Source organism: Sinocyclocheilus rhinocerous, unplaced genomic scaffold, assembly GCF_001515625.1.
Source record: "Sinocyclocheilus rhinocerous isolate Xijiao unplaced genomic scaffold, SAMN03320098_v1.1 scaffold382, whole genome shotgun sequence".
In the NCBI taxonomy this organism is placed as follows: Eukaryota; Metazoa; Chordata; class Actinopteri; order Cypriniformes; family Cyprinidae; genus Sinocyclocheilus; species Sinocyclocheilus rhinocerous.
This window is the reverse complement of record NW_015642829.1, coordinates 1009160-1032651: the sequence shown is the minus strand read 5'-3', so window position 1 is coordinate 1032651 and position 23492 is coordinate 1009160. Positions and strand designations below refer to the sequence as shown.

Genomic DNA, 23492 nt, shown 5'->3' with positions numbered 1-23492 from the left:
TAATAAACAGTTAGAGTCATATATTTATTATAAAAATGTATTATTTATTTATTAATGAATTGCACCAATATTTATCACTTGGTTTCACTTTTGACTACAGTAACCAACCAATACTGATTAGATGTATTGATTAGATTTATAAATAAAACTGCATGCAAAAACAACTCAAACATAACATTTAAAACATTTGAATAAATGTGGTTTTGGAATAACATTATTATTTTGGCAAAGTATTTCATCAAAGACTATAGAATATTTAAAGGGACTTTGATTTCATCCATAATTTTTCGTTCTCTCTCGATATGATATTTAGTTTTCAGAAGTCCTGTTAAGAATGAAAAAAACCGAATAGCACTAAAGTTGTTTGAGGAAAATAATTAGCGTACATTTCGTAACATTAACTAGTTTTAAAAACTAGTTTTATTTTGTCATGCTTGATGCATTAAAAAAATACAAATATATTCCAAACCGGATATTCTTTCTGGCCGTGTACCTTGGCAAAATAAAGGTCCCCTAAGCTTTCCCTACTCAGCAGCTACTGTTGCATAAAATTTTATTTGACTCCTCATAGACACAAAACGTATTTTTAAAAATTAAGTTAGTCTTTCGTTTTTATGTACTGTGAAAGAAATAGAACGGAAATAAAACAAATCTAATCTTTTTAAAATCACGTTTTTGGCTTTTAGACTTTTATTTTAAATAATTTATCCAGCGCCATTTAGGGAAAGAAGAGTTTTGCTTCCTGCTTCAGCTCTAGTGGGTGATGGCGGGGCTCCAGCTCTCCACATCTTAACATGTTACAGACTCATTTCTTCTTTTCTCCATGGGTTGAAATCGTTCCCGCCGCCTATATACATTAGGACGAACGTAAAATAATATTCTTTCGAACTAGTTTGCGGTAAACGCGAGTGGAAAGGGTCGGATCCGTGGCCGTTCATCGCTACCGTTGTTTTTTTTAAATGGCTCCAGTTCAAATCGGTTCGGACGGGCAGCTGGTCCCCGCCGGGGGTCCGACCTCAGCCCCGCAGCCTCCGCCGGGAGCCCCGGCCACTCAAGGAGTCCGGCTGAGCCTCCTGATCGAGTTTCTGCTGCAGCGAACCTACCATGAGATCACTCTACTGGCTGAGCTGTGAGTTCATGAGAGATCAGACCTGTTCTGGTTGTGTTGAATGGTCATTGGTCAGGCATGTTTAAATAAAGTTAGATTTAGTTTAGCAGTGGCCCTTATGTTTCCTTGACAAATGTTTTGCTTTGCAGATCATGTCAGCTCATGTATAAATCTTGATTTTTAAGTTGGTAGAGATTATATTGGGGTGTATAAATTATGTGGGGATGTTGCTGCAACTCTTGCTGACCCATGTATGACTTCTTACCTGGCTATGTTTATTTGGTTATCCACATCAAATTTGTCTTGGCAAAGTAATATTTTAACATGAAGCTAGTTTATTTGAATGGGGCTTCAGTGGTGACTCTGTTTATAACAGCCTAGGTGAATTTATGGTGGATATGGCGGATGACACAGGTGTTAAGTTTTATCTATGGAACAAGTCTATTGATATCAAGTATATTGTAATTTATATAATTAGAGCATATATGGAGATACATATTTTCGTGTTCTGTGGCCTTTATGGATCTTTATTTTACGTCTTCCAAGTTGTCTAGATGTAAAAATTTTTTGTGCTGTCGTTTGATATTGATATTATTTAATCTTACCTTTATTGATTTTTACAGACTTCCTCGAAAAACAGACATGGAAAGGTAAGAAACTGCCATGGAGTTTCCACTTAGATTCTCAAAAACATGAATGCAATTTGGTTACACCAGGGGTTTTCAAATGACGGCCCCAAGGCAGTGCCAGGGGTTCATGGAAAAGTTTAGAGAAAAAAAGGTAAAAAGAAACGTTTACTAATTTATTTACTTAGATTAAAATAAGGAAATAAATGAGTAAAGGAATGGATGTATGAATAAATAAGTAATAATAAAGTACACTGCTATAATGAATAGAAAAAAAAAACAATTGCAATAATGTTATTTATTTTCCAAATAATATTTTAGACATATTGATAACATTAATTTTTTACAATACAAATTAGGTCTTTATACACAAAACTGTATATATGCCTTTTTTAAATTTTAAGATGTGGGTTCCTCACATGATTTGAGGGTCCTTGGCTTCTAAAAGATAGAAAACCCCTGAGTTACATTATGCTTGCATATGAATGTAACTGACTTAAACCATATCTTACAGGAAAATTGAAATCGTTCAGTTTGCCAGTCGGACACGGCAGCTCTTTGTACGTCTGCTTGCTCTTGTGAAATGGGCAAGTAATGCTGGGAAGGTGGAGAAATGTGCGGTACGTGATTTATTTCGCGCTTCCATTCGGAGTTATTTTCGTTCTTGTTGTTGTAGTCCTCATTCCTAGCTCTGTTTGCAGATGATCTCATCATTTCTGGATCAACAAGCCTATTTATTTGTTGACACGGCTGACCGACTGGCATCACTGGCCAGGGACGCTTTGGTGCATGCACGTTTGCCTAGTTTTGCCATCCCTTTCGCCATTGATGTACTGACCACAGGGTCTTACCCACGTCTGCCCACGTGTATCCGAGTGAGTAGTCAAACACAGTGTTCAAGAGCTGGATATTATAAGTGGGAAATAAACGGCAATGGTGTTATTTTTTCAGGACAAAATTATTCCTCCCGACCCTATAACCAAAGCAGAGAAGCAGACCACGCTAAATCAGCTGAATCAAATCTTGCGACACAGACTAGTCACCACTGACTTGCCCCCACAACTGGCCAACTTAACTGTGGGTAAGTTACAAGCTCCACACATCTACTGGGGATTTTGCCCTGGAATAAGTATGTTTCCAAACATTTTTCTGCTATATTTTCGGTGTGTTTTATTCTGATTATAAATGATCTTACTTGTTTCTATGATCTCTTTGCCTGTGAAGCCAATGGGCGAGTAAAGTTTCGAGTTGAGGGGGAATTTGAAGCCACACTGACAGTGATGGGGGATGATCCTGATATCCCTTGGAGACTTCTTAAACTAGAGATTCTAGTTGAAGACAAGGAAACTGGAGGTAAGATGTACTCAGTGTGTAATAATAAGACATAAGAAATAATATATCATGGAACCCCTGTGCATGTACCCTTGTTTTCCTTATCTTTTATTTAAATATGTATAAAATAAATAAATGTATATTATATATTTTTTTTATATATTTATATATTTTTTATTTATTTACTCTACCGTTCAAAAGTTTGGGGGCGGTAAGATTTTTTCAAATGTTTTTTAAAAAGACTCTCTCTTATACTCATCAAGGCTGTTTATTTGATCAAAAATAGAGTAAAAACTGTAATGTTGTGAATAGACTTGTGCCGGTATTCGGTAATGCGAATGTTAATGCATTAACTAAGGTTAACTAATGAGGTCTTATTGTAAAGTGATACCTATTGGTCTTTATAGTTCTTTTGCACTTTAATCTGTGTAAAACTTTTAACTTTATACATTTTCTGTATTGCTTTATTGCATTTAAATGTTCAGTTATTTTTGTTATAAGAAAAATGTTATTAAACCTGTTATACTGTATTATGACAGCACTTTTATTTCAACTAAATTGCAATACCGTGATAATACCGTATACCGTGATAAAAGCATTAGCAATTAATCGCAACATGATAATTTGATACCGGCATATCCCTAGTTGTGAAATATGATTACAATTTAAAATATCTGATTTGTATTTTAATATATGTTAAAATGTAATTTATTTCGTTGATGGGATTTTTTTTTTTTTAATTTAAAAATTTGAGCAGCCAAATACTCCAGTCTTCAGTGTCACATGATCCATCAGAAATCATTCTAATATGCTGATTTGGTGCTTAGGAACTACTTATTATTATCAACAGTTTTCCGGTGTAATATTGCTGTGGAAAACATGATAAATTTTTTCTGGATGCTTTGATGAATAGAAAGAAAGAACAGCATTTATTTGAAACGGGCTGCACAATTAATTGAATTTGCGATTACAATTACGGATGCTACAATTACGTAATCGTTCAAAGTGGAAATTAATTGTTCAAAGTCCACTTATGTTATTCTGCGTGCTTAAGATGTTTTTTTTTTTTTCTACAGGTTATCTTAAGGGTTTTTCCATTGTTTCATTTTAGTTTTAGTATAACATTATAAACCATTCATATTTTTACTTTAATTAATCGAAGTCCACTTATGTTATTCTGAGTGTTTTTTTCTTCTTCTTTCTACAGGTTAGGGCCTACCTTAAGGGTTTTTCCGTTGTTTTCATTTATATAATGCCATGCATATTTGAACTTGTTTTTATTATTATTATTTAAAGAAGAAACCAATTCAATGTATAGTTGACATTTGAGGCTTAATTCTATAGAAAAGCAATAAAAGTTGTTCAGTTTGAGTGTTTTCAGCTTGTTTATTTTCATATAAAAATACGGCATGCAGTTGCTTCAAACAATGGTATTAACATCATTCAGTGTAAATTGTGATAATCGTAATTAATAATCACAATTGCAAGGGAATAATCGACAATTATGATTTTTGTCATAATCATGCAGCCCTATTTGAAGCAAATATTTTGTAACAATGTAAAAGTCTTTACTGTCCCTTTTGATCAATTTAAGGCATCCTTTTAGTTTATAATTATAAAAATGTATTAATAGTTATTAATTCATAGATGTTTTAAAGTACTACTAATAAGTATTAATATATGATTTATTTAGATGGACGGGCATTGGTACACAGCATGCAGGTGAATTATATCCACGAGTTGGTGCAGTCTCGACTGTTTGGAGATGACAAGCCTCTTCAGGACATGTACAACTGCCTCCGTATCCTTTCAGATGAAGACTAAGATTGGTTTCTGTGATTTAGTAGAACGTTTGATTGGTTGCTCAATTAACAGCCCATGCTTGGGGTTAAAACCATAGCTTTTGTTTAACCAGCCCAGATATTTTGCAATACACTACTAGTCAGTTTAGACACATCTACTCATTTTTATAATCAGTATTTTCCAGAATACTTTTGGAACAATAGTCAAGTCAGCAAAACTATTAAATGGAAGTTTTGTTAAACGGGTCCTATTATGCTTTTTCACTTTTTTAATTTTAGTCAGTGTGTAGTGTGTATGTTTGGGCATAAAAAAGATCTAGAAAGTTACAAATCTCAAAGTCCACTCCAAAGGGAGATATTTCGTTTAAAAAAAATCTCTTTTCAAGAGCTACAGCAAACGGCTCGTTTGGACTACAGCATTGGTTTCCGGGCTTTGTGATATCACACGAATGGTTGGGGGGGAGGGGGCGAGGTTGTGGTTAGAACGCTTGGTTGAGTGAGTGCATCAGACGAGACGACGAAGAAGAAGTGCTGCTGCAGAGTTAGTGCATCAGAGAAAACGAAGAAGAAGAGCTTCTGTGCTGTAGCTTCAAATTTTCGGCATGTCTAGAACAATTCTTACAAGTCCAACACGACGTAGCTGGGCGCCGTGGACAGACGCCGAACGGTGCCGCCGGTGTGCCTACACTCATAGAAAACAATGTATTTGAATTTTAAAGATGTGACGCAACGCGACGTTGCGCTTCTCGTCCGGTGCGCGACCGCCTGAAACGCTGTTTTTTTTCACCTCCGTGCCCAAACGTCTTTGTTTGGGCTTCCGAAAGCGGATGATGTCAGGAAACAGTGGTTGCAATTTATTTTTTAACTCTGTCCCTGAGCATTATAACCCCAATTTGCTATTGTGTGCTGCGCATTTTACTGAGGACAGCTTCCACAACATGGAGTGCAGTGCCTGCCGGATTCGCCCAAAAAGCTTTTGTTGAAAGACGGAGCAAGGGGCGTGGCAGTACTGAAACACCGTCTAAGCTGTTCGCCAATCACAACGCACTGGGACAGCTAACCAATCACAACACATTTTGTTTTTCGGAAGGCGGACCTTCATCAAAGCCGGAACTAATCGAGCCGTTTGTGCCAGGATGGGGAGAAAGGTATTTTAATAATGTAAATAATGTGAAAAATAATGCGTTTTTCGAACCACCAAGCATGAGAGCATGTTCAAGCACACCCCCAAAACAAAATCAAGACTTTGTAAAAGAGCATAATAGGACCCCTTTAAAAAAATAAATGTAGTGACAAAAAGCAAACAAATCAAAATCGTTTCCTTAATGAATGGTATTAGACTCATTTTGCCTATCACTGCAGCTGGAGGTGTTGCACTCTCAAACTCTGATGTTGATCAGAGAACGGTGGGGTGATCTAGTGCAGGTGGAGCGCTACGTCCCTGCCAAGTGCTTCACGTTGTCTGTCTGGAAGTAGGTTTGATAATTTGCCAATTTGCTACAGAGGTTTAATTGAATTTTTCTCTTTTGGTTTTGCATCTCATGATTTTTGCCTTGCAGTCAACAGGTCCTGGGTAGAAAGACTGGCACAGCACCTGTGCACAAGGTTACCATCAGAATTGATGAGACCGATGGATCCAAGCCATTACAGATCTCCCATGAGCCTCCACTCCCTGCCTGCGATTCCAGATTAATGGAAAGAGCCATGAAGGTGAGTATCATTGGTTAAAATAATCTCTTTTGTTGATAGTAGCATTGATAGCTCCATAACGACGATCATTGTATGGGCTTTTCTTAGATTATATATGCTGCCATTCAAAAGTTTGGGGTCTGTGGGAAATTAATACTATTAATTTATTCAACAAGGATACATTAATTTGATCAAAAGTGATAGTAAAGACATTTATAATGTTAGGTTTTTGTTAGAACTTTTTATTCTTAAAGGAATCCTTTATTTAAGCAGTACACCTGTATCAACATTGATAATAATAAGAAATGTTTCTTGAGCACTGAATCAGCATATTAGAATGATTTCTGATTGATCATATGACACATAAGTTTGGAGTAACGGCTTCTCACATAAGTGAAGCTTTTTTCAAAAACATTAAAACATTTTTACCAACCCCAAACTTTTGAATGTATTCTGTATAATAACTGTAATGAGGATAAAAGCTTATGTTTGTTTGTGGGCTATTCTTTCAGATTGATCATCTCTCGGTTGAAAAGCTTTTGATCGATAGTGTACATGCCCGCTCGCATCAGAAACTGCAAGAACTCAAAGCCATCCTAAAAAGTAGTAACCCTAGTGATAACTGTGAGTATTTTACACCACAAAGATCTTCACCATGATTGTGCTTGCTGCGTTTATTAATTTTTTTTCAGAGATGGAATATAATGTTTTGCCTACTGCTTGGTTACTAAATTGATTTACAACAATTAAGGAAAAAATTACGAGAGGCTGTGTTATATTGTATAGGGAAGCAAATCTCAAAAGGATCTATTTTCATGCTGTTATTATTGATATTGTAAATAAAATAATATTGTGCGAATTTAAAATTATAATTTATTTTATTTTTTATTTTTTAATGTTCTTTATCTTCATTTTTTTATCGTTCTTCAACTAGAAAACGTAAAAAATCTAAATCAATTGTTTATTTTATATGCATTAAGAGGATTCATTTTGTGTGTTTATTTTTCAGCCTTCATAGAGACTGCTCTGCCCACACTAGTCATACCAATACTGGAGCCCTGTGGCCGATCTGAGTGCCTCCACATATTTGTCGATTTGCATTCGGGAATGTTTCAGCCAATGCTTTATGGAGTCGGTTAGTCACATATCCATTGGATACACATCAGATCATTTAAACAAATCAACTGCTTAACTTGCCTCGCTTGTTTATTTCCAGATCAGTCAATGTTGGACGATGTTGAGAAGAATATTAACGATGACATGAAGCGCATCGTCACATGGTTACAACAGCTAAAGTAAGCAGTCAAGCTACCCGTTCTTGGTGTGTTTCATGTTGTGACAGTGGCTGATGTTGTTATGTTTTGAACAGATTCTGGTTGGGCGAGCAGAGATGTCGACAGTCTGTGAAACATCTTCCCACACTGTGCACAGACACTCTTCACCTATCTAACTTAACCACGCATCCTGTGGGCAACCTGTCAAAACATCGCCTCTTCATCAAACTCACCCGCCTCCCACAATACTATATTGTAAATACTTTAATATTTAATGTATTTATCTCACACATAAAGGCTTTTGTGTAAACTTGAAACATTTCATTATCTCGACTTTCCTCAGGTGGTCGAGATGTTTGATGTGTCCAACAATCCAACAGAGCTCTTGTATAAGTACTACTTCCTGTCTGTGAGTCAGATTGAGAGTGAGGATGCACTGCCTTCTGCTCAGCTGCTGCAGCAGTTTAAGCCCAACCTGGAGGAGCTTGTGCAGGACATTTCATCTGGACGAATGGCTCGTCCTGGGGCCAAGAGGAAGGTGGGATACTCAACGGAATATACTGAGCTGTGTGTTCAACATTATTGTTAAACGTTATCATACTCTGTAGTACCTAAAAATATTTCTTAGCTTTTTCTTCAACAACTTAAAGGGGTCATATGATGCAATTTCAAGTTTTCCTTTCTCTTTGGAGTGTTACAAGCTGTTCGTGAATAGATAAGATCCCTAAAGTTGCAAAGACTAAAGTCTCAAACCCAAAGAGATATTCTTTATTAAAGTTAACTCGTCCACGCCCTCCTAAAACGCCTCGTTCAAACGCCCCCACATGTCTAAGTCACGATGTGGGAAGATTTGCATAACACCGGCCAAATGTATACGCAAGGAAAGAAAGCGTAACTTTGATTCTCGCTGTAGTATTGTTGCCGCCGCCGCCATGTCTTGGAGACGCTGTGTGTTTTGTTGTGAAAGCGAAACTACTTTGTTTGGCCTTCCAAAAGGGGACACAACTAGAAATCAGTGGTTAAGTTGTATTTACAACACCGTTCCAGAACAGTTCAACCCAAATATTCAGATGTGTGCACTGCATTTTACGGAAGACGAGGACTGTTTCCTGAACCAGTAGCCTACAACGCCGGTGTTCCGATGAATTCAGTTCCCCTGTTTCCCCTTCAGTGCGCATGCTGACCCTATACAGTCTATGATGCTGACAAATAATGCTGACTCACAGCCTGTAAGTACGTTTTCATATTTAAAGGATTTGCCACTGATGATTCGCACGCGAGTTTTGAGCAGTGTAGAGTAGCGCTTGTTGTTTGTTGTTTCTCCGATCACAAATGCAGACATGGTTTTATGTTTACGCAGCGCGATACGCAAGGCAATGCGTAAAAAGACAGTATAAGTCATAATCAGTAATTATGTCCCCACTGGATGCAACAAATGCCTCGTTTATAATGGGTTTTAATGTTTTTGTCTCGTCGCTCCGGCTGGGACACGGCATCACAGTATGGTAAGGGGCGTAAAATTTCCGTCTCACGCTTGAGGTATTCGGCCAATCACAACGCACTGGATAGCTGGCCAATCAGAGCTTTTCAGAACGATGAGCTTTGTAAAAATCGACGCGTTTCAGAAAGGCGGGGCATAGAGGAGAAACAATAATGTACAGTATGTGGAAAGTAATGTGTTTTTTGAACCTTAAACCACATAAACACATTACATTACACCAAATACAAACAAAAAAATTCTTTTTTAGCAATGTCATATGACCCCTTTAAACCACTTTGTGTTGTTTTTAAAGAGGTGAAGCGGGTGCCTTTTCTTTTGTGCTGTTCAGCTTTTAATTGTATGTAATGAAGTCTTGCTTTGGTCACTCCGTAGTTGTCAGGAGAGCAAAGTGCCATTGAACCGAAGAAACCCAAGAGGTCAGGAGAGATGTGTGCCTTCAGTAAGGAGCTGGCCCACCTGGTGGCCATGTGTGACACCAACATGCCTCTCATCGGATTACGCTGTGAGGTACTGCATATCCTTTAGATGGTGAAAGCAGGGTTATGTTATCTGAAGCTATTCGTTGTAAATGTCACATTTTGTGTTTACTGAATGGTCTTTTATTCTCGCAGTTGTCCATTATGGAGATTCCTCATCAAGGGGTTCAGGTCGAAGGAGACGGCTGTAGCCACGCCATACGTATTCTGAAGTAAGATTTATCTCTGGTTGTCAATTCAAGCATCTCTGAAGTTAATAAACCAGACTGGCTTATTTGATAGATGCATAACTACTTAAAACTTTTATTCAGCGAGGATGCATTAAATTGATATTGAAAGACGTTTATTATGTTACAAAAGATTCCTATTTTGAATAAATGCTTGTTCTTTGAAACTTTTTATTTGTCAAAGAATTCTAAAAAATGTATAATGGTTTCCACAAAAAAATATTAAGCAGCACATCTGTTTTAAATGTTGATAATAAGAAATGTTTATTGAGCATCAAGTAATGGCTGCTGAAAATTCAGCTTTGGTGTCAAAAGAATAAATTGTATTTTAAAATATATTAAAACATTATTTTTCAATTATAAAAAATATTAGCATACAAAATATTTCACAATATTGCAGTTTTTACTTAAAAAAAAAAAAATCCAATTAATGCAAGCCTGCAGAGGATGAGACCTCTTTCAAAAATATATTTAAAAAATCTTACTAACCCCAACTTTTGATGGTAGTTTACCAATTGTTTTCCTTCTCTACCTCAGAGTTCCACCTTTTAAGGGAGTGAGCAAGGAAACGAGAAAAGCTCTGGAGCGCTCCCTGCTGGACTGTACGTTCAGACTACAGGGCCGGAATAATCGCACATGGGTGGCGGATTTAGTTTTCTCCAGTTGTCCACTCAACAGCACAGCCAACAAAGAGCAAGGTAAAGACAGTTAATTTTCCTCTAACAGCTTTTTAAAAAGTTAAGTATGTGTCTTTTACAATATTTTCTGTCTATTTCAATTCAGCTTCCACGCGGCATGTCTACCTGACTTATGAGAATCCTCTTTCGGAGCCGGTGGGTGGCAGGAAGGTGGTGGAGATGTTCCTGAATGACTGGAACAGCATTAGTCAGCTTTATGAATGTGTGCTGGAGTTCTCACGCGCTTTACCTGGTAGGTACCTCTGTTCTAAGTCTAACTAGTTGCATCTCTTGCATTTTAATTTGAGTTTTTGTAATAACCATGCTAGCTATGATTTGTATTCTTTTGGTGCCATAGTACATTTGAAGTATTAAATTATTACAACTATTTTAAATTCCTTCACAGGAATACAAATATATTAAAATAGATTAAAAAAAAAAAAAAAATTATTTTAATTTTTGTTATTTTAATTTTTTATAATTTCACAATATTACTGTTTTACTATTTTTTTATCAAATAAATGCAGACTTGTGAGCATAAAGACTTCTTTCATAAACATTAAAAAATCTTACCAACCTCAAACCTTTGAATGTTATAATAGGTATGAAAAAATACTTGACTTATGAATGGTTTGAAGAACTTGGAATTGCTTGTAATTAATAATCTACATTTTCCAGAAATGCCCTCCTATTTGAGCCTTTTCTCAGAGATACGGCTGTACAATTACCGAAAGCTGGTTCTGTGCTATGGCAACACCAAAGGCAGCTCGGTAAAAACCTTTTCATCTTGTTAAAATGCAGATGTTAAAGGTCCTTAATCTCTTTATTTAGTGATTTAGTTTAAATCACACTAGTTTAATTTACTACAAGTTCCTGTTTCTTTCAGGTGACGATACAGTGGAACTCAGTAACCCAGCGTTACCATCTGGCCCTGGGGACTGTGGGGCCCAATTCAGGCTGTAGCAACTGTCACAACATAATTCTCCACCAACTTCAAGAAATGTTCAACAAGACACCCAATGTAGTACAACTTCTACAGGTATCTAGAGCCTTGACACTAAACGTCATACTTCATTTACTTACTAAAATTCAAGCGGTCACTGGTCATTGAACTGTATTTTGTAGTTGTATTATTTGTATTTGTATTCATATTCACCATATTGTATTTTTATTTACATTAAACATATTGTCAATATGTTTTTAAAACATAAAATTGTTAACTGACCGATTTGGAGTGGATATTGGCAATATATCGCTATTCATTAGCAGCTGCTGGTAGTATTCTCACATACTTGTCTGTTCTCAGGTCCTCTCAGACACTCAAGCTCCTCTAAATGCCATCAACAAGCTACCCACAGTGCCTATGCTGGGTCTCACCCAAAGGACCAATACGGCATACCAGTGCTTCTCCATCCTGCCTCAGTCACCCACTCACATCCGTCTGGCCTTCCGCAACATGTACTGCATTGACATCTACTGCCGTAGCAGAGGTGTAGTGGCTATCCGTGATGGGGCCTATAGTCTTTTTGACAATACCAAGATAGTTGAAGGTTTCTATCCTGCCCCTGGACTGAAGGTGGGTGGATCAAAAATATTAAACATATTAAAGGAATAGTCACCCAAAAAGCAAATTCTGTCATCATCTCATGTCATTCCAAACTTGTATTGTACTTGATTTTCTTTCTTCTGTGGAACATAAAAGAAGATATTATGAAGAATTTTGGTTTTAGAAATTTAGTTTTGATTCCCACTGATTCCATCATAGGCCTATTTTTTTTCATACAATGGTAGTCAGTGGGAACCAAAACTGTTTGTTTGCAAACATAACTTGAGGGTGAGTAAATTATGACACATTTATTTTTCTTTGAAAGTGAAAGTGAAAGTGACGTGACATGTGGCCAAGTATGGTGACCCATACTTGGAATTAGTGCTCTGCATCCAAAGTGCACACACACAGCAGTGAACACACACACACCATGAACACACACCCGGAGCAGTGGGCAGCCATTTATGCTGCGGCGCCCGGGGAGCAGTTGGGGGTTCGGTGCCTTGCTCAAGGGCACCTCAGTCGTGGTATTGAAGGTGGGAGAGAGCGCTGTACATTCACTCCCCCCACCTACAATCCCTGCCGGTACGAGACTCGAACCCGCAACCTTTGGGTTATAAGTCCGACTCTCTAACCATTTGGCCACAACTTCCAGACATTTAGACTGTCCATTTAACCGCTGCAGTAGAGGTGTGCATGGCCGTAATTGTCACTTTTCCTATGATTTTCCGCAGACTTTCTTGAACATGTTTGTGGATAGTAACCAAGACGCCCGCAGACGCTCGGTCAACGAGGACGACAACCCTCCCTCCCCGATAAGCATGGATGACACCTTCATGCCCCACCCCCAGACGCAGCCTCCAGGCAGAGGGGTTTATCCACCTCTCACATCGCCCCCCAACCCATACCATGTGCCTCCATCACCGTCAATGATAACAACACAGTCTCCAGGTAAATAAATATGTGTTTCTATCTTGTCAAATCTTGTCATTTTGCTTCCTGTGCCGTTCTGGTCATGCCACCATGGAGTCAGGGAAACAAAATGAGAGGAAGCATTTTCTCATTGGTGTCCCACTCATTGCAAAAGCGTCCCACCAGCTCTTCCTGTCTGTTGGTATGCATGCTTTTACCGGTCAGTCTGTGTTTGATTGCACCATTACCGTGCAACCTCACAAAGAAGCTTGCCCACAGTCATACATATGTCTGACCATCTCCATTCGGGGTCTGCAGCTCCTGTTCCGCTTTAGCTGCAGCGTGTGTGAAAGTGAGCATGAAGGAACGGGAGAGACAAGCTCTTGTTAGATGTTGATGAGGCCACTGATCGGTTAATTGTGTCCAGGAAACATCCACGCGGCCAATTCCCCTAGCGGAGCTCTGCGGGCCCCTTCTCCCTTTGGGCCCACCCCTTCTCCTTCCTCTCTGGGCATTTCTATGGGGCAGACCTCCAACTTTGCTAGCCCACATGGTAAGTGCACGGGAGGCCTGGATTCCAGGGCTTTGTTGATTGGCTTTCCCTTTTACCTCTGCGGTCCAGGGCTTTCAGTCTTTGATGGGCTGGTGAAAGACATTGAATTTATTGCTACCGATCGACTTTCTGCATGGAGGATGTAGTCAGCTTAAATGAGCACTTGCTTGATACTTTCTTGTAGGGATGGGAAGATTCCCCGATTCGCTCGGTGCATCGGCATAAAAAGTTAACGATACGATGCATCGGTTTAAAAAGTGTGCATCGGCTACAAGTTGTCATTTATATCGCGATGCATCGTTTCTAACATATTTGCATCGGTAAAAACCGATTTATTTATATATAATTACTAGTGGATGCGCTATACTTTTATTATTTAGAAAGTGACCAATAATCTGTAACCAATATTTTATATGTAGATTGATTTCTCCTCTCTAAACTGTTGCTCAAGTGCGCTCTCTCATCACCGCTGCTGCTAACTGAAATAAGCCTGGCTTATTTGGTAAACTTGTTTTATGAAACAGGCCTCGAGGCATTAAAAGTGATCATATTTTCTCCATTGCATCATATTGCATCAAATCGCATTGTGTTGAATCGAATCGAATCAAAATCTGATCGCACTGCATCGTAACAAGGGTGAATCGTATCGCATCGCATCGGTAGCTGCTTCATATGTATCTTTAATGTATCGTATCGTTGGCTATGCATCGAGATGCGTATCGTATCGGCCTGAGTCATGAGATGCACATCCCTACTTTCTTGATTATTTCTTGCTTCTCTCTGTTTCTTTGACTGACTGATAAAATTTTTATTTTATTTTATTTTATTTTATTCACAATTTTGGGGTGTGTAAGAAGTCACTTGTGCCCACCAAGGCTGCATTTATTTGTTAAAAAATACAGTAATATTGTAAAATAATATTACAATTAAAATAACTGTTTGCTATTTTAATATATTTTTAAGATGCAATTATTATTATTATTATTTTTTTTTTAGCAGCCATTACTCCAGTCTTCACGTGATCCTTCAGAAATCATGCTCATTTGGTGCTCAAGAAAGAAAGCTGAAACCATGATACATTTTTTTAGGATTCTCTGGTGAAAGAGAAAGTTCAAAAGAACATTAATTGGAAATGTTTTTGTAATATAAATGTATTTTAAAACTATTAATTTCTTAACTTATTGACCCCAAACTTTTGAATGATAGTGTATTTTTGTACAATATTGTCAATTATCTAACATTAGTCACAGTACGTCCCGATTCAGTACATTTTGATGCTTCAAAATATCATAATTGGTCTGCAGTTGAATTAATGTGAAAGTGAATCAGTTTAAATCACTTTTGCCTTGTGTTAATCATACAAAATCATAATTGTACGGTACTTAATAGAAGCTGCTCTGACTTTGCAGTAGGGATGTGTCTTTTTGTGGGGTTGTGTTGAGCACCGTTACTGCCATGGAGTAAAATCTGTGTACATCGATGGAAGCTGACACTCCTTGAGATGGTGAGTTATGGTCCAAATGTCTTTCATTTGTGTTGCAGGAACGCTTGACCCCAGTTCACCATACACGATGGTGTCCGCCAGCCCAAGGGTTGGGCCATGGCCAGGTTCTCCGCAGGTCTCTGGACCCTCCCCCGGGGCACGAATCCCTGGCATGTCACCAGGCAACCCTTCTTTGCACTCACCTATTCCAGACCCATCCCACTCTCCTCGAGCTGGTACCAGTAAGTCCAGAGAGTCTAAAGACTGATCTATCTTATCAGAACAAGATAAGATCAGTATTTTACTTATTTTTTAAATATACATATTTTTTCCACATTACAGTAATGAGAATTATTATTATTATTATTAAATTGCAGCTAGAGGTTTTCTGCTTAATTGGCTTTGCTGCAATGAAAAGTATCTTGATGGTTGTAAAGGTAGACATCAAAAATAGATGGCTCAGTATTTATTATGAATTCTTTTGATTTTGGGGTAAAATATAACCTAGATCCTCCCGATAATTACTTAGTTTGTCCTAGGTTCGACGTTAAAAAATTTGATTTGTAAAGATTTTTTAATGTATTTGAAGTCTGTTATGCTCTCCAAGGTAAAATTCAAAAACATCAAAATAGCTTTTTTTTTTTTTTTTTACATAATTTAAATTGAATTTACTCATTTATTCCTGTGATGGCAAAACTGAATTTTTTAGCAGCCATTACCCCAGTCTTCAGTGTCACATGATCCTTCCGAAATAATTCTGTTATGCTGATTTGGTGCTCAAGAAACAATTCATCTTATTTTGAAAGCAGTTGTGCTGCTTAATATTTTTGTGTAAACCATGATAATTTTTTTAGGATTCTAGTTGAATAGAAAGTTAAAAAAATATATATATATTGTATATATTTTGTAAGATTATAAATGTCTTTACTGTCACTTTTGATCAATTTAACATGTCCTTGCTTAATAAAACTAAAAATTTCCCCCCAAAAAATAAAGTAGTGTAAATGAGAGAATTTAACATTATTTGCATTTCATATGACTTCCAGCAATAAGCAGTAGTTGATTTTGTTCAATCAATCACTATGTGTGTTTGTGTTTAGGTTCACAGGCAATGCCTCCACCCCGTAAACTGCCACAGCGGTCCTGGGCCGCTTCTATTCCCACCATCCTCACCCACAGCAAACTACATGTGCTGCTTCTGCCTTCACCCATGCCATGCCCAGTGCCAGGGCTGGCGGGCAGCTACCTGTGCTCACCTCTGGAGCGCTTCCTGGGTTCTGTCATCATGAGACGCCACCTACAGAGAATCATACAGTTAGAACCCAATGTGAGTCAGAAACTGTTATAACCACATAATTTAACAAGTCAGAGTGATATGATTCTGCTTATACACTGTATTTGCATCACTCTCGATTACCTTCTCTTAACAGCTTACTATTGTGAACTCCAACGAACCAGGCGTCATCATGTTTAAGACAGAAGTGCTTAAATGTAGAGTGGCTCTAAACCCCAAAACCTACCAGACTCTGCAGCTGAAAGTCACACCAGAAAACACTGGACCCTGGTCGCAGGAGGAGCTGCAGGTCCTGGAGAAGTTCTTTGAGACCAGGGTAGGAAAAAACTCACTGCATCAACTCACTAACTATCATGAAGGTCAAATTTTCCTCTTGTTCAGTTTATGTATTGGAAGGTAGCAGCTGAGAGAATTGTAATGTGTTTGTTTGAATGTCCTGTTCGTCCTGATTTAACAACACTGGCTTAATGTCAGTTTGGGACTACCTGTTTAAAACTAGTTTGAAAACACTTATCTTCACTATTCTGTTGGTTGCAATTAACTGTGCATTTTTTTTTTTTCATATTTAAAGCAAATCTGTTCACTCAGTGGCCATCTTGGCCATACCATCAAGCCAGGTATTCTGCAGTCATGCAAATGCAAGTCATTCTCTTTCACTTTCACCATAGGTTGCAGGACCACCCTTTAAATACAACACACTAAATGCCTTCACAAAGCTGTTGGGAGCTCCCACCAACATACTCAGAGACTGTGTTCGCATCATGAAACTGGAGTTGGTAAGCACGTTCATGTTTATTTGAATTTTTTTTATTTTTGGTCGTGTGCAAGCATACACTACGTTTCCAAAGTTTGGGGTCAATTCGATTTTTAATTAATACTTCTATTTAGTAAGGATACATTAATATGGTCAGTAAAGATTTCAAATAAATGCTGTTCTTTTGACCTTTTTTTTAATTAAAAAAAAAAAATCCTGAAAAAAAAGTATCACTTAAGCACCAAATCAGCATATTTAAAATGATTTCTGAAGCATCATGTAACTCTAAAGACTGAAATAATGGCTTCTGAAAATGTAAAGCTTTAAGCAACAATATAGCTTTGCCATCACAGGAATAAAATGCGTAAATATATTATAATAGAAAACAGGTATTTAAATTGTAATTTTTCACAATATTACTGTTTTTACCTTGGTTAGCATAAGAGACCTCTTTCCAAAAAAATAAAAAAATCACTTCCTGAACTTTTGAGTGGTATTGTTCATTTGGAAGCTCACTAGCCCATTGTTTTTCCTCTAGTTCCCAGACCAAGCGGCCCAGCTGAATTGGAATGTGCAGTTCTGTCTGACCATCCCACCCAGCGCTCCTCCCATTGCCCCACCAGGAACCATTGCTGTGGTGCTTAAGACCAAGATGCTCTTTTTTGTAAGTGCTTCAATCATTCCATTCTGGTTTGCAATGTCTCCTTTAACTATACAACCAATTCCCAATGGTTAAAATATGATCTCACCCTATATGACCATGTCCTGAATTCTAATTTTGTTATTACACTAATATTCCGGCCATTGTACACCCAGCAACTTGTGTGTGTGGGCTGTGGTTTGAGTTTACTATGGATTCCTAACATGTATTAACTTGAAGTGATGCTCTTCCACAGCTCCAGCTGACCCAGAGGCTACCGGTACCCCAGGAGCCCATCAGCATCATAGTGCCTATTGTGTATGACATGGCTACTGGACTGACCCAGCAGGCTGATATCCCCCGCCAGCACAGCTCTTCGGGAGCCGCGGCCCTGATGGTCAGCTCCATCCTCAGGAGGTTCAATGAGCACCATCCACCACGACAAGGTTTGCACATCTGTTTTGTTGAATATGAATATTTAAATTGATATGGAAATCAGAATATAATATTTCTCAGTTATTTGTTTAACATTTAATGTTTCTATATTTACATATCAATTTTAATGCTAGCCTTTTTTTTCAACAGGAGAGTGCACAATATTTGCAGCGGTTCATGAGCTCATGGCTAATCTCACGCTGAATCCTGGTGGACGGCCATAACTTGGTGTCTCTTAGGAAACTTCACCAGACTGATCAGTAAATCAATTCAGCCCTAACTCAAGGGAAATTCAGGTTTTCTGCTGCAGCCGGTGTTCTCTTCTGCTGGTGTATCATATTGTCACAAAAAGGAGCAGAAATATGATGGAACTTATTGCTGTTTTGTATTACGAAGCATGTAAATGAATAATTGTGACAAAAGCAGGACTTCTTTTTTTTAAATAGCTTGGCAAAGTTCTGCTAACGGATTTATTTTTTTCAGATGCACTTCTTGAGGAAATGATTGTGATAGAAAAATTTTTTAACTACAGCTGTATTTTTTTGAAACTTTGCAGAAAAATTCTTGTCTGTTTTTTTGTAATACAAGATATCAGTACTGTGTAAGTATTGTTTTCTTTATCAGCACACTATTTAAATGTTTTGTTTTTTTACTTTGATTTCTTAGTATACCTGTCACTTTAAATATGCGTGATAAAACTTCTAAATATGCAGTGTTTTATTATAATTCATTGGAATCATGGAAAAGGTCTTAAGATTTTTCATGTGTATGTTTATTACTATTTAATAAAGATTGGAAATAGCCCCATCCTTTTATTAATGATTCTTTGATTGATAAAGTGAAATTAAATATATTTAGAGAACAAAATTAAACAGTTATCCTTCTTTGTCTGGCATTTAAATACTAATTATTGTATATTGTAAATTTGTATGGGTACTTTTTTTTTTTTTTTTAGAACAATATATAATGTATGAAATTATACATAAAAATTTATTTAAAATGGTATGAACTAGTGTGACTAACACACAATGCATGTTTTTGCAAATGGGTGAAATAAAATCAGTAATTCAGCCACAATGCAGTAAAAACTGCACAGACACCAAGGAAGGGGTTACACTAGTCTAAACCAGTGTTTCCCAACCGGGGTGCCGTGTAAAAAAACCCTTTTTTAATATTTTTAAATTGCTAAAATGTTCAAAAAAGCATCTATTATATAATATCCATTTCTGATGTCGCTCACTCACACACACACACACACACACAACACACTATTATACACACAAAAATGAACTGGTGTGGCTGTACCAATATGGCAAAATTGAGCCAGAAGACTTAAATAAGAGGTTGAAATCAGATTGATTAAACAATCATAAAGCATTCCTGTTCATTTTTGTTACATTTTTGTTGAATTTTGGTGTTGTGTAACAAAATGTCTTCGTGTTCAGGTTTGACTGTAGTAAAATTAATGCAAAAACTGACATTTCAAACAAAAAAATCTATACCTTTACAAAAAGTTGTCTTTGAGAATGTTTAAATATATATCCAAATCCACAACTTAAAAAAAGTAAGTATTTATGTCTAAAAACAACTAGAGAATTTATAAGCCTTTTTATATAGGGCTAAATAGGTATCTAGTGGCTAAACCATGGAATTGCAGGTGTTTTTCTTTTATTACTCCCACCACATGGCACTTGGATTTTTGAAGGCATTGTCTCTATTTTAACATGAAATACTGCCATAACTGAAAACTAAAGTAATATAAAAATATTAGAAACAAAATGATTATTTTCAAAAATCAATCATAATTACACAATTGATCATAATTATTGCATAAATATTATTTGGACCATGAAATTCTCTCATTCTCTCATGAAAAAGTATTATTGAACAAAATATATTACATTGATTTTACTGAAAATAAGAAAAAGTTACATTTCACGTGTTCGGTCACTTTTGATCCCAAATTAACAATAGCAGAGGGTTAAGTAAAAAAAATTATAGGCGATTAAATTTATTTGTATGACATAAAACATAATTTCACCTCAGAAATTCTCACCCAGACTGTGGTTGGCCCATCCTTAAAAGCGCAGAGAACAAAACAACACCTCGTGCCACTTCTGTATTTGCTGCTTCACTATCGGTTTGCAAAAATTTGTAAACCTACCTAAATAGATAATTATGAAACGTTTAAAAGCAAATAAATTAAAAATACACAATGTTAAAGTTCAAATAAAAAAGAAGCTATTTCGACTCATCATGCAAGAAATACAACGCTTGGACCAAGCTCCGCCCATTCAGTCATTTGTGTCATAAAAATGGCTATTCTAACCACTTTATTCTATTTCTATGGCAGGTAGTTTAGTGCAGATCCACAGAACAACGATACGTTTCGTGGTTTCTCGTCGTTTACCAGATTTGTTTATGTTTACATCTCATGCCGCTGTGTGAATGAACACCATGGAGAGGACCACTGAAAAGCCCAACCTTTGCCATGAGACAAACGCCATTAATGGATGAATAAACCAATAAATACAGTATTAATCACATGAATCTGTGTCACCGGTGGGATTATTAAGGTGAAAATGGCAGCTGTGAGTCTGACGGATCCGCTTTGCAAACCTTGTTATTACAGTCCACATTTTAAAGGTAATACCGATCTCTTCAATAATAGTTGCATTTTTAATGAAATGATCATCTGACTGAATATGAATGCATTCATGTTTTATTTATCGATTATGTAATATTTGCAGTTGAAGTGTGCGCGAGGAAGCCCTTGATGCCCATCCACCTGAGCAGTGAGCAGGTGGCACTGGAGATGCTGTGTCTCTGCAGCCAGTTGGACTTACTGATCAGAGCTCAGGTCCATCAGGTGAGACACTTACACTGATGCTCAGATCTTTGAACACTGAATATATCTTATGTTGTCTCATTCAAACGTCTAATCTGAATTAGCAGTTTCAGGAGCAGCTTAAACAGGACACAAGTCCTGAAGAGTTTGAGTGTTTTCAAAAACAAGGTAAATTTAGGAATAAAATAATGGTTTTTACTAAAAATCGAAATTGGTAATTGCTATCAAATATGTTTACAACCTCTAAATTTGATTCTGTTTATAGGGGCTGAGATAATATATCAGATGAACCAGTGCCTTGAACATCCCAATGAACCGGTGCTTCAGCTTGAGGTAAACAATTAACCATTCCTTTTAACCCAGTTATCATTTCTGGATGATGTGTTTTCATTTATTTCCATTTCTTTAGGAGTATTTGGAAGTTGTAGGATTATCCACTCTATTCCCTCGAGTTGAAGTTTATATGATACATGGCAGCCCTATTGACATGTTGGAAAGACCACCTTCAGATGGTGAGACCACAGAATAAATGGGGAGAATGATAATTGGGTACAGTAACATTCACTGCCCAGTGCTTGAGACTCTATGTGGGTAATAATAATAATAATAATAAACTTTATTTATATAGCACCTTTCAAACAAGAAATGCAGCTCAAAGTGCTTTATAATTAAAAAACATTACAAAAAGCATCAAGTATATTAGTAAATTAATATAACATATTAAAAATTCACTTTATGATAATAAAAAATTAAATTTAGTATACATAAAATGCATACCAAAAATGGAAATAATAATAGTAATAATAAAAGACAACATAGAATGTTGCATAAAAGTCATTTGCTAGTTAAAAGTTAATTCTAAAAAAAATAATTTTTTATCTTTTAAAAATATTTAGTGAGCTCGCCTCCTTAATACATTTATAGTATGTGTATAATATATACAATCATAATATATACAAATATATACAAATATTAAAACAAACAAACAATTAAAAAGTGCTAGAATCTCACATATTTTAAACACAGGAAGATTTATTTACACCTAATCAGTGTGTTCTTTAATAAAGCATAGCTGATTAATCAGTTTGATTGGGAAATGTTTTATCATTTCAGCTTATTTTCCTCATATTGGGAGGCTGAATCAGCTGCTGGTTCTCAGTCAGCAGTTAGATGAAGATGTGAAACATCTGGGCAGTCATAAGTACATCGCACATCAGCTATCAGCAATTCATGTGAGTTTGTTTGACTTGATCATCATTTTATCTACAGTATGTGACCTTTTAAAAAAAAACAAAAAAAACAAAGAAAGTTGATTCTGTGTATCATTTTGTTTGTTTCTGTTACAGCAAGTCCTAAACTCTCTCAAAGATATTTTGCCATTTTCCATCATAAAAAAGGATATTGAGGCCAATTTCAAGCTGCTGAAGATGTCTCTTTCGAAAGAGGAAGGGTCGAAGCTGGATCCTCAGTTGCCAGCACGTCACATGAGCTGGTGAGAGTGGTTTTGCTTCCAATTGTTAGAGTCAAGCAAAAGTAATCCAGCATAATTAATGAATCTACTTTTCACAGGGTGTCAGAGTCAACACAAAATGTGATATCAACGGTACTGTCACTCTCAGAAGAGCTCACCGAAGACCTCAATCCAGTCATGGAATTTGTCTCTAACCTCTCCTAACAGTTGGATCTACAGTGCCTGTAGTGAAGGGTGAGAAATAGTCACCGAATGAAGTGGTTCTCCTGAAAAAATATTTATAGAGATTTGTTTTGTGTTAATCGATTTATTCATCTGTATAGACCACAGGAAAGACTGTGATAATGTGATCCAGATATATAAGACTTTGAAAAATGAAAAGGAAAATGTGTATTCTGAGTACTACCACGTACGAGTAATTTATTTGAACCATTTTAGATATTTTTAGCATTGTTGGCTCATGATTTCTGAGTTTTCATAAATTAAAATGAATGTTTCTTTAAAAAAAAAAAAACCTGTGCAATAATGTATTTTATAATGCATCTGTATAATTGAAGTGACTGTTGCACATGTTCTTTCCATTCTGTACATGATGGTGCTAGCATTGTTCATCAGCATCACGCCTGTGATTTCATATCTACACCCTTCTAAGCCATTCAGTCACTGTTGCAAAATAAACTCAAACACGGTGATCAGAAGCGAATGCCTTCTAATTTTGTGTATTTATTATTATATTAGAATTTATTATATTCAATGATTATATACGGTATAGTTTTATATTTTCACTTACATATAGACTTTATTTAAGCAGTATTTATGAAAAATGCTGTATAAATTAAGCTTA

The 23492-nt window shown here is 36.7% G+C and overlaps 2 protein-coding genes across 7 annotated transcripts; both read left to right on the top strand.

The window, feature by feature from the left end:
• Nucleotides 1-745: 745 nt before the first annotated feature.
• LOC107756768 (mediator of RNA polymerase II transcription subunit 14-like) lies at nt 746-18971 on the top strand. 4 transcript variants are annotated; one of them, XM_016574002.1, is made up of 30 exons: nt 746-1129; nt 1732-1758; nt 2249-2354; nt 2436-2609; nt 2686-2815; nt 2959-3087; nt 4760-4867; nt 6208-6340; nt 6428-6578; nt 7070-7181; nt 7567-7692; nt 7774-7852; nt 7927-8086; nt 8175-8369; nt 9705-9839; nt 9944-10020; nt 10573-10733; nt 10819-10965; nt 11391-11482; nt 11599-11751; nt 12019-12288; nt 12993-13209; nt 13598-13723; nt 15266-15448; nt 16307-16533; nt 16637-16816; nt 17169-17276; nt 17793-17918; nt 18151-18340; nt 18480-18970. In XM_016574002.1, exons 1-30 carry the CDS (start codon nt 960-962, stop codon nt 18551-18553), a joined length of 4266 nt encoding a protein of 1421 aa, XP_016429488.1. In that variant the 5' UTR covers nt 746-959; the 3' UTR covers nt 18554-18970. The 4 variants fall into 4 exon arrangements, with proteins under 4 accessions (XP_016429488.1, XP_016429490.1, XP_016429489.1 ...); XM_016574004.1 differs by lacking the exon at nt 15266-15448 and having other exon boundaries at nt 18480-18971; XM_016574003.1 differs by lacking the exon at nt 13598-13723.
• Nucleotides 18972-20688: 1717 nt separating this feature from the next.
• LOC107756736 (uncharacterized) lies at nt 20689-23052 on the top strand. Of its 3 annotated transcripts, none has more exons than XM_016573947.1 (8): nt 20689-20975; nt 21080-21198; nt 21291-21345; nt 21443-21510; nt 21587-21689; nt 22291-22409; nt 22524-22669; nt 22747-23052. In XM_016573947.1, exons 1-8 carry the CDS (start codon nt 20912-20914, stop codon nt 22850-22852), a joined length of 780 nt encoding a protein of 259 aa, XP_016429433.1. In that variant the 5' UTR covers nt 20689-20911; the 3' UTR covers nt 22853-23052. The 3 variants fall into 3 exon arrangements, with proteins under 3 accessions (XP_016429433.1, XP_016429432.1, XP_016429431.1); XM_016573946.1 differs by having other exon boundaries at nt 21285-21345; XM_016573945.1 differs by having other exon boundaries at nt 21282-21345.
• Nucleotides 23053-23492: the final 440 nt, after the last annotated feature.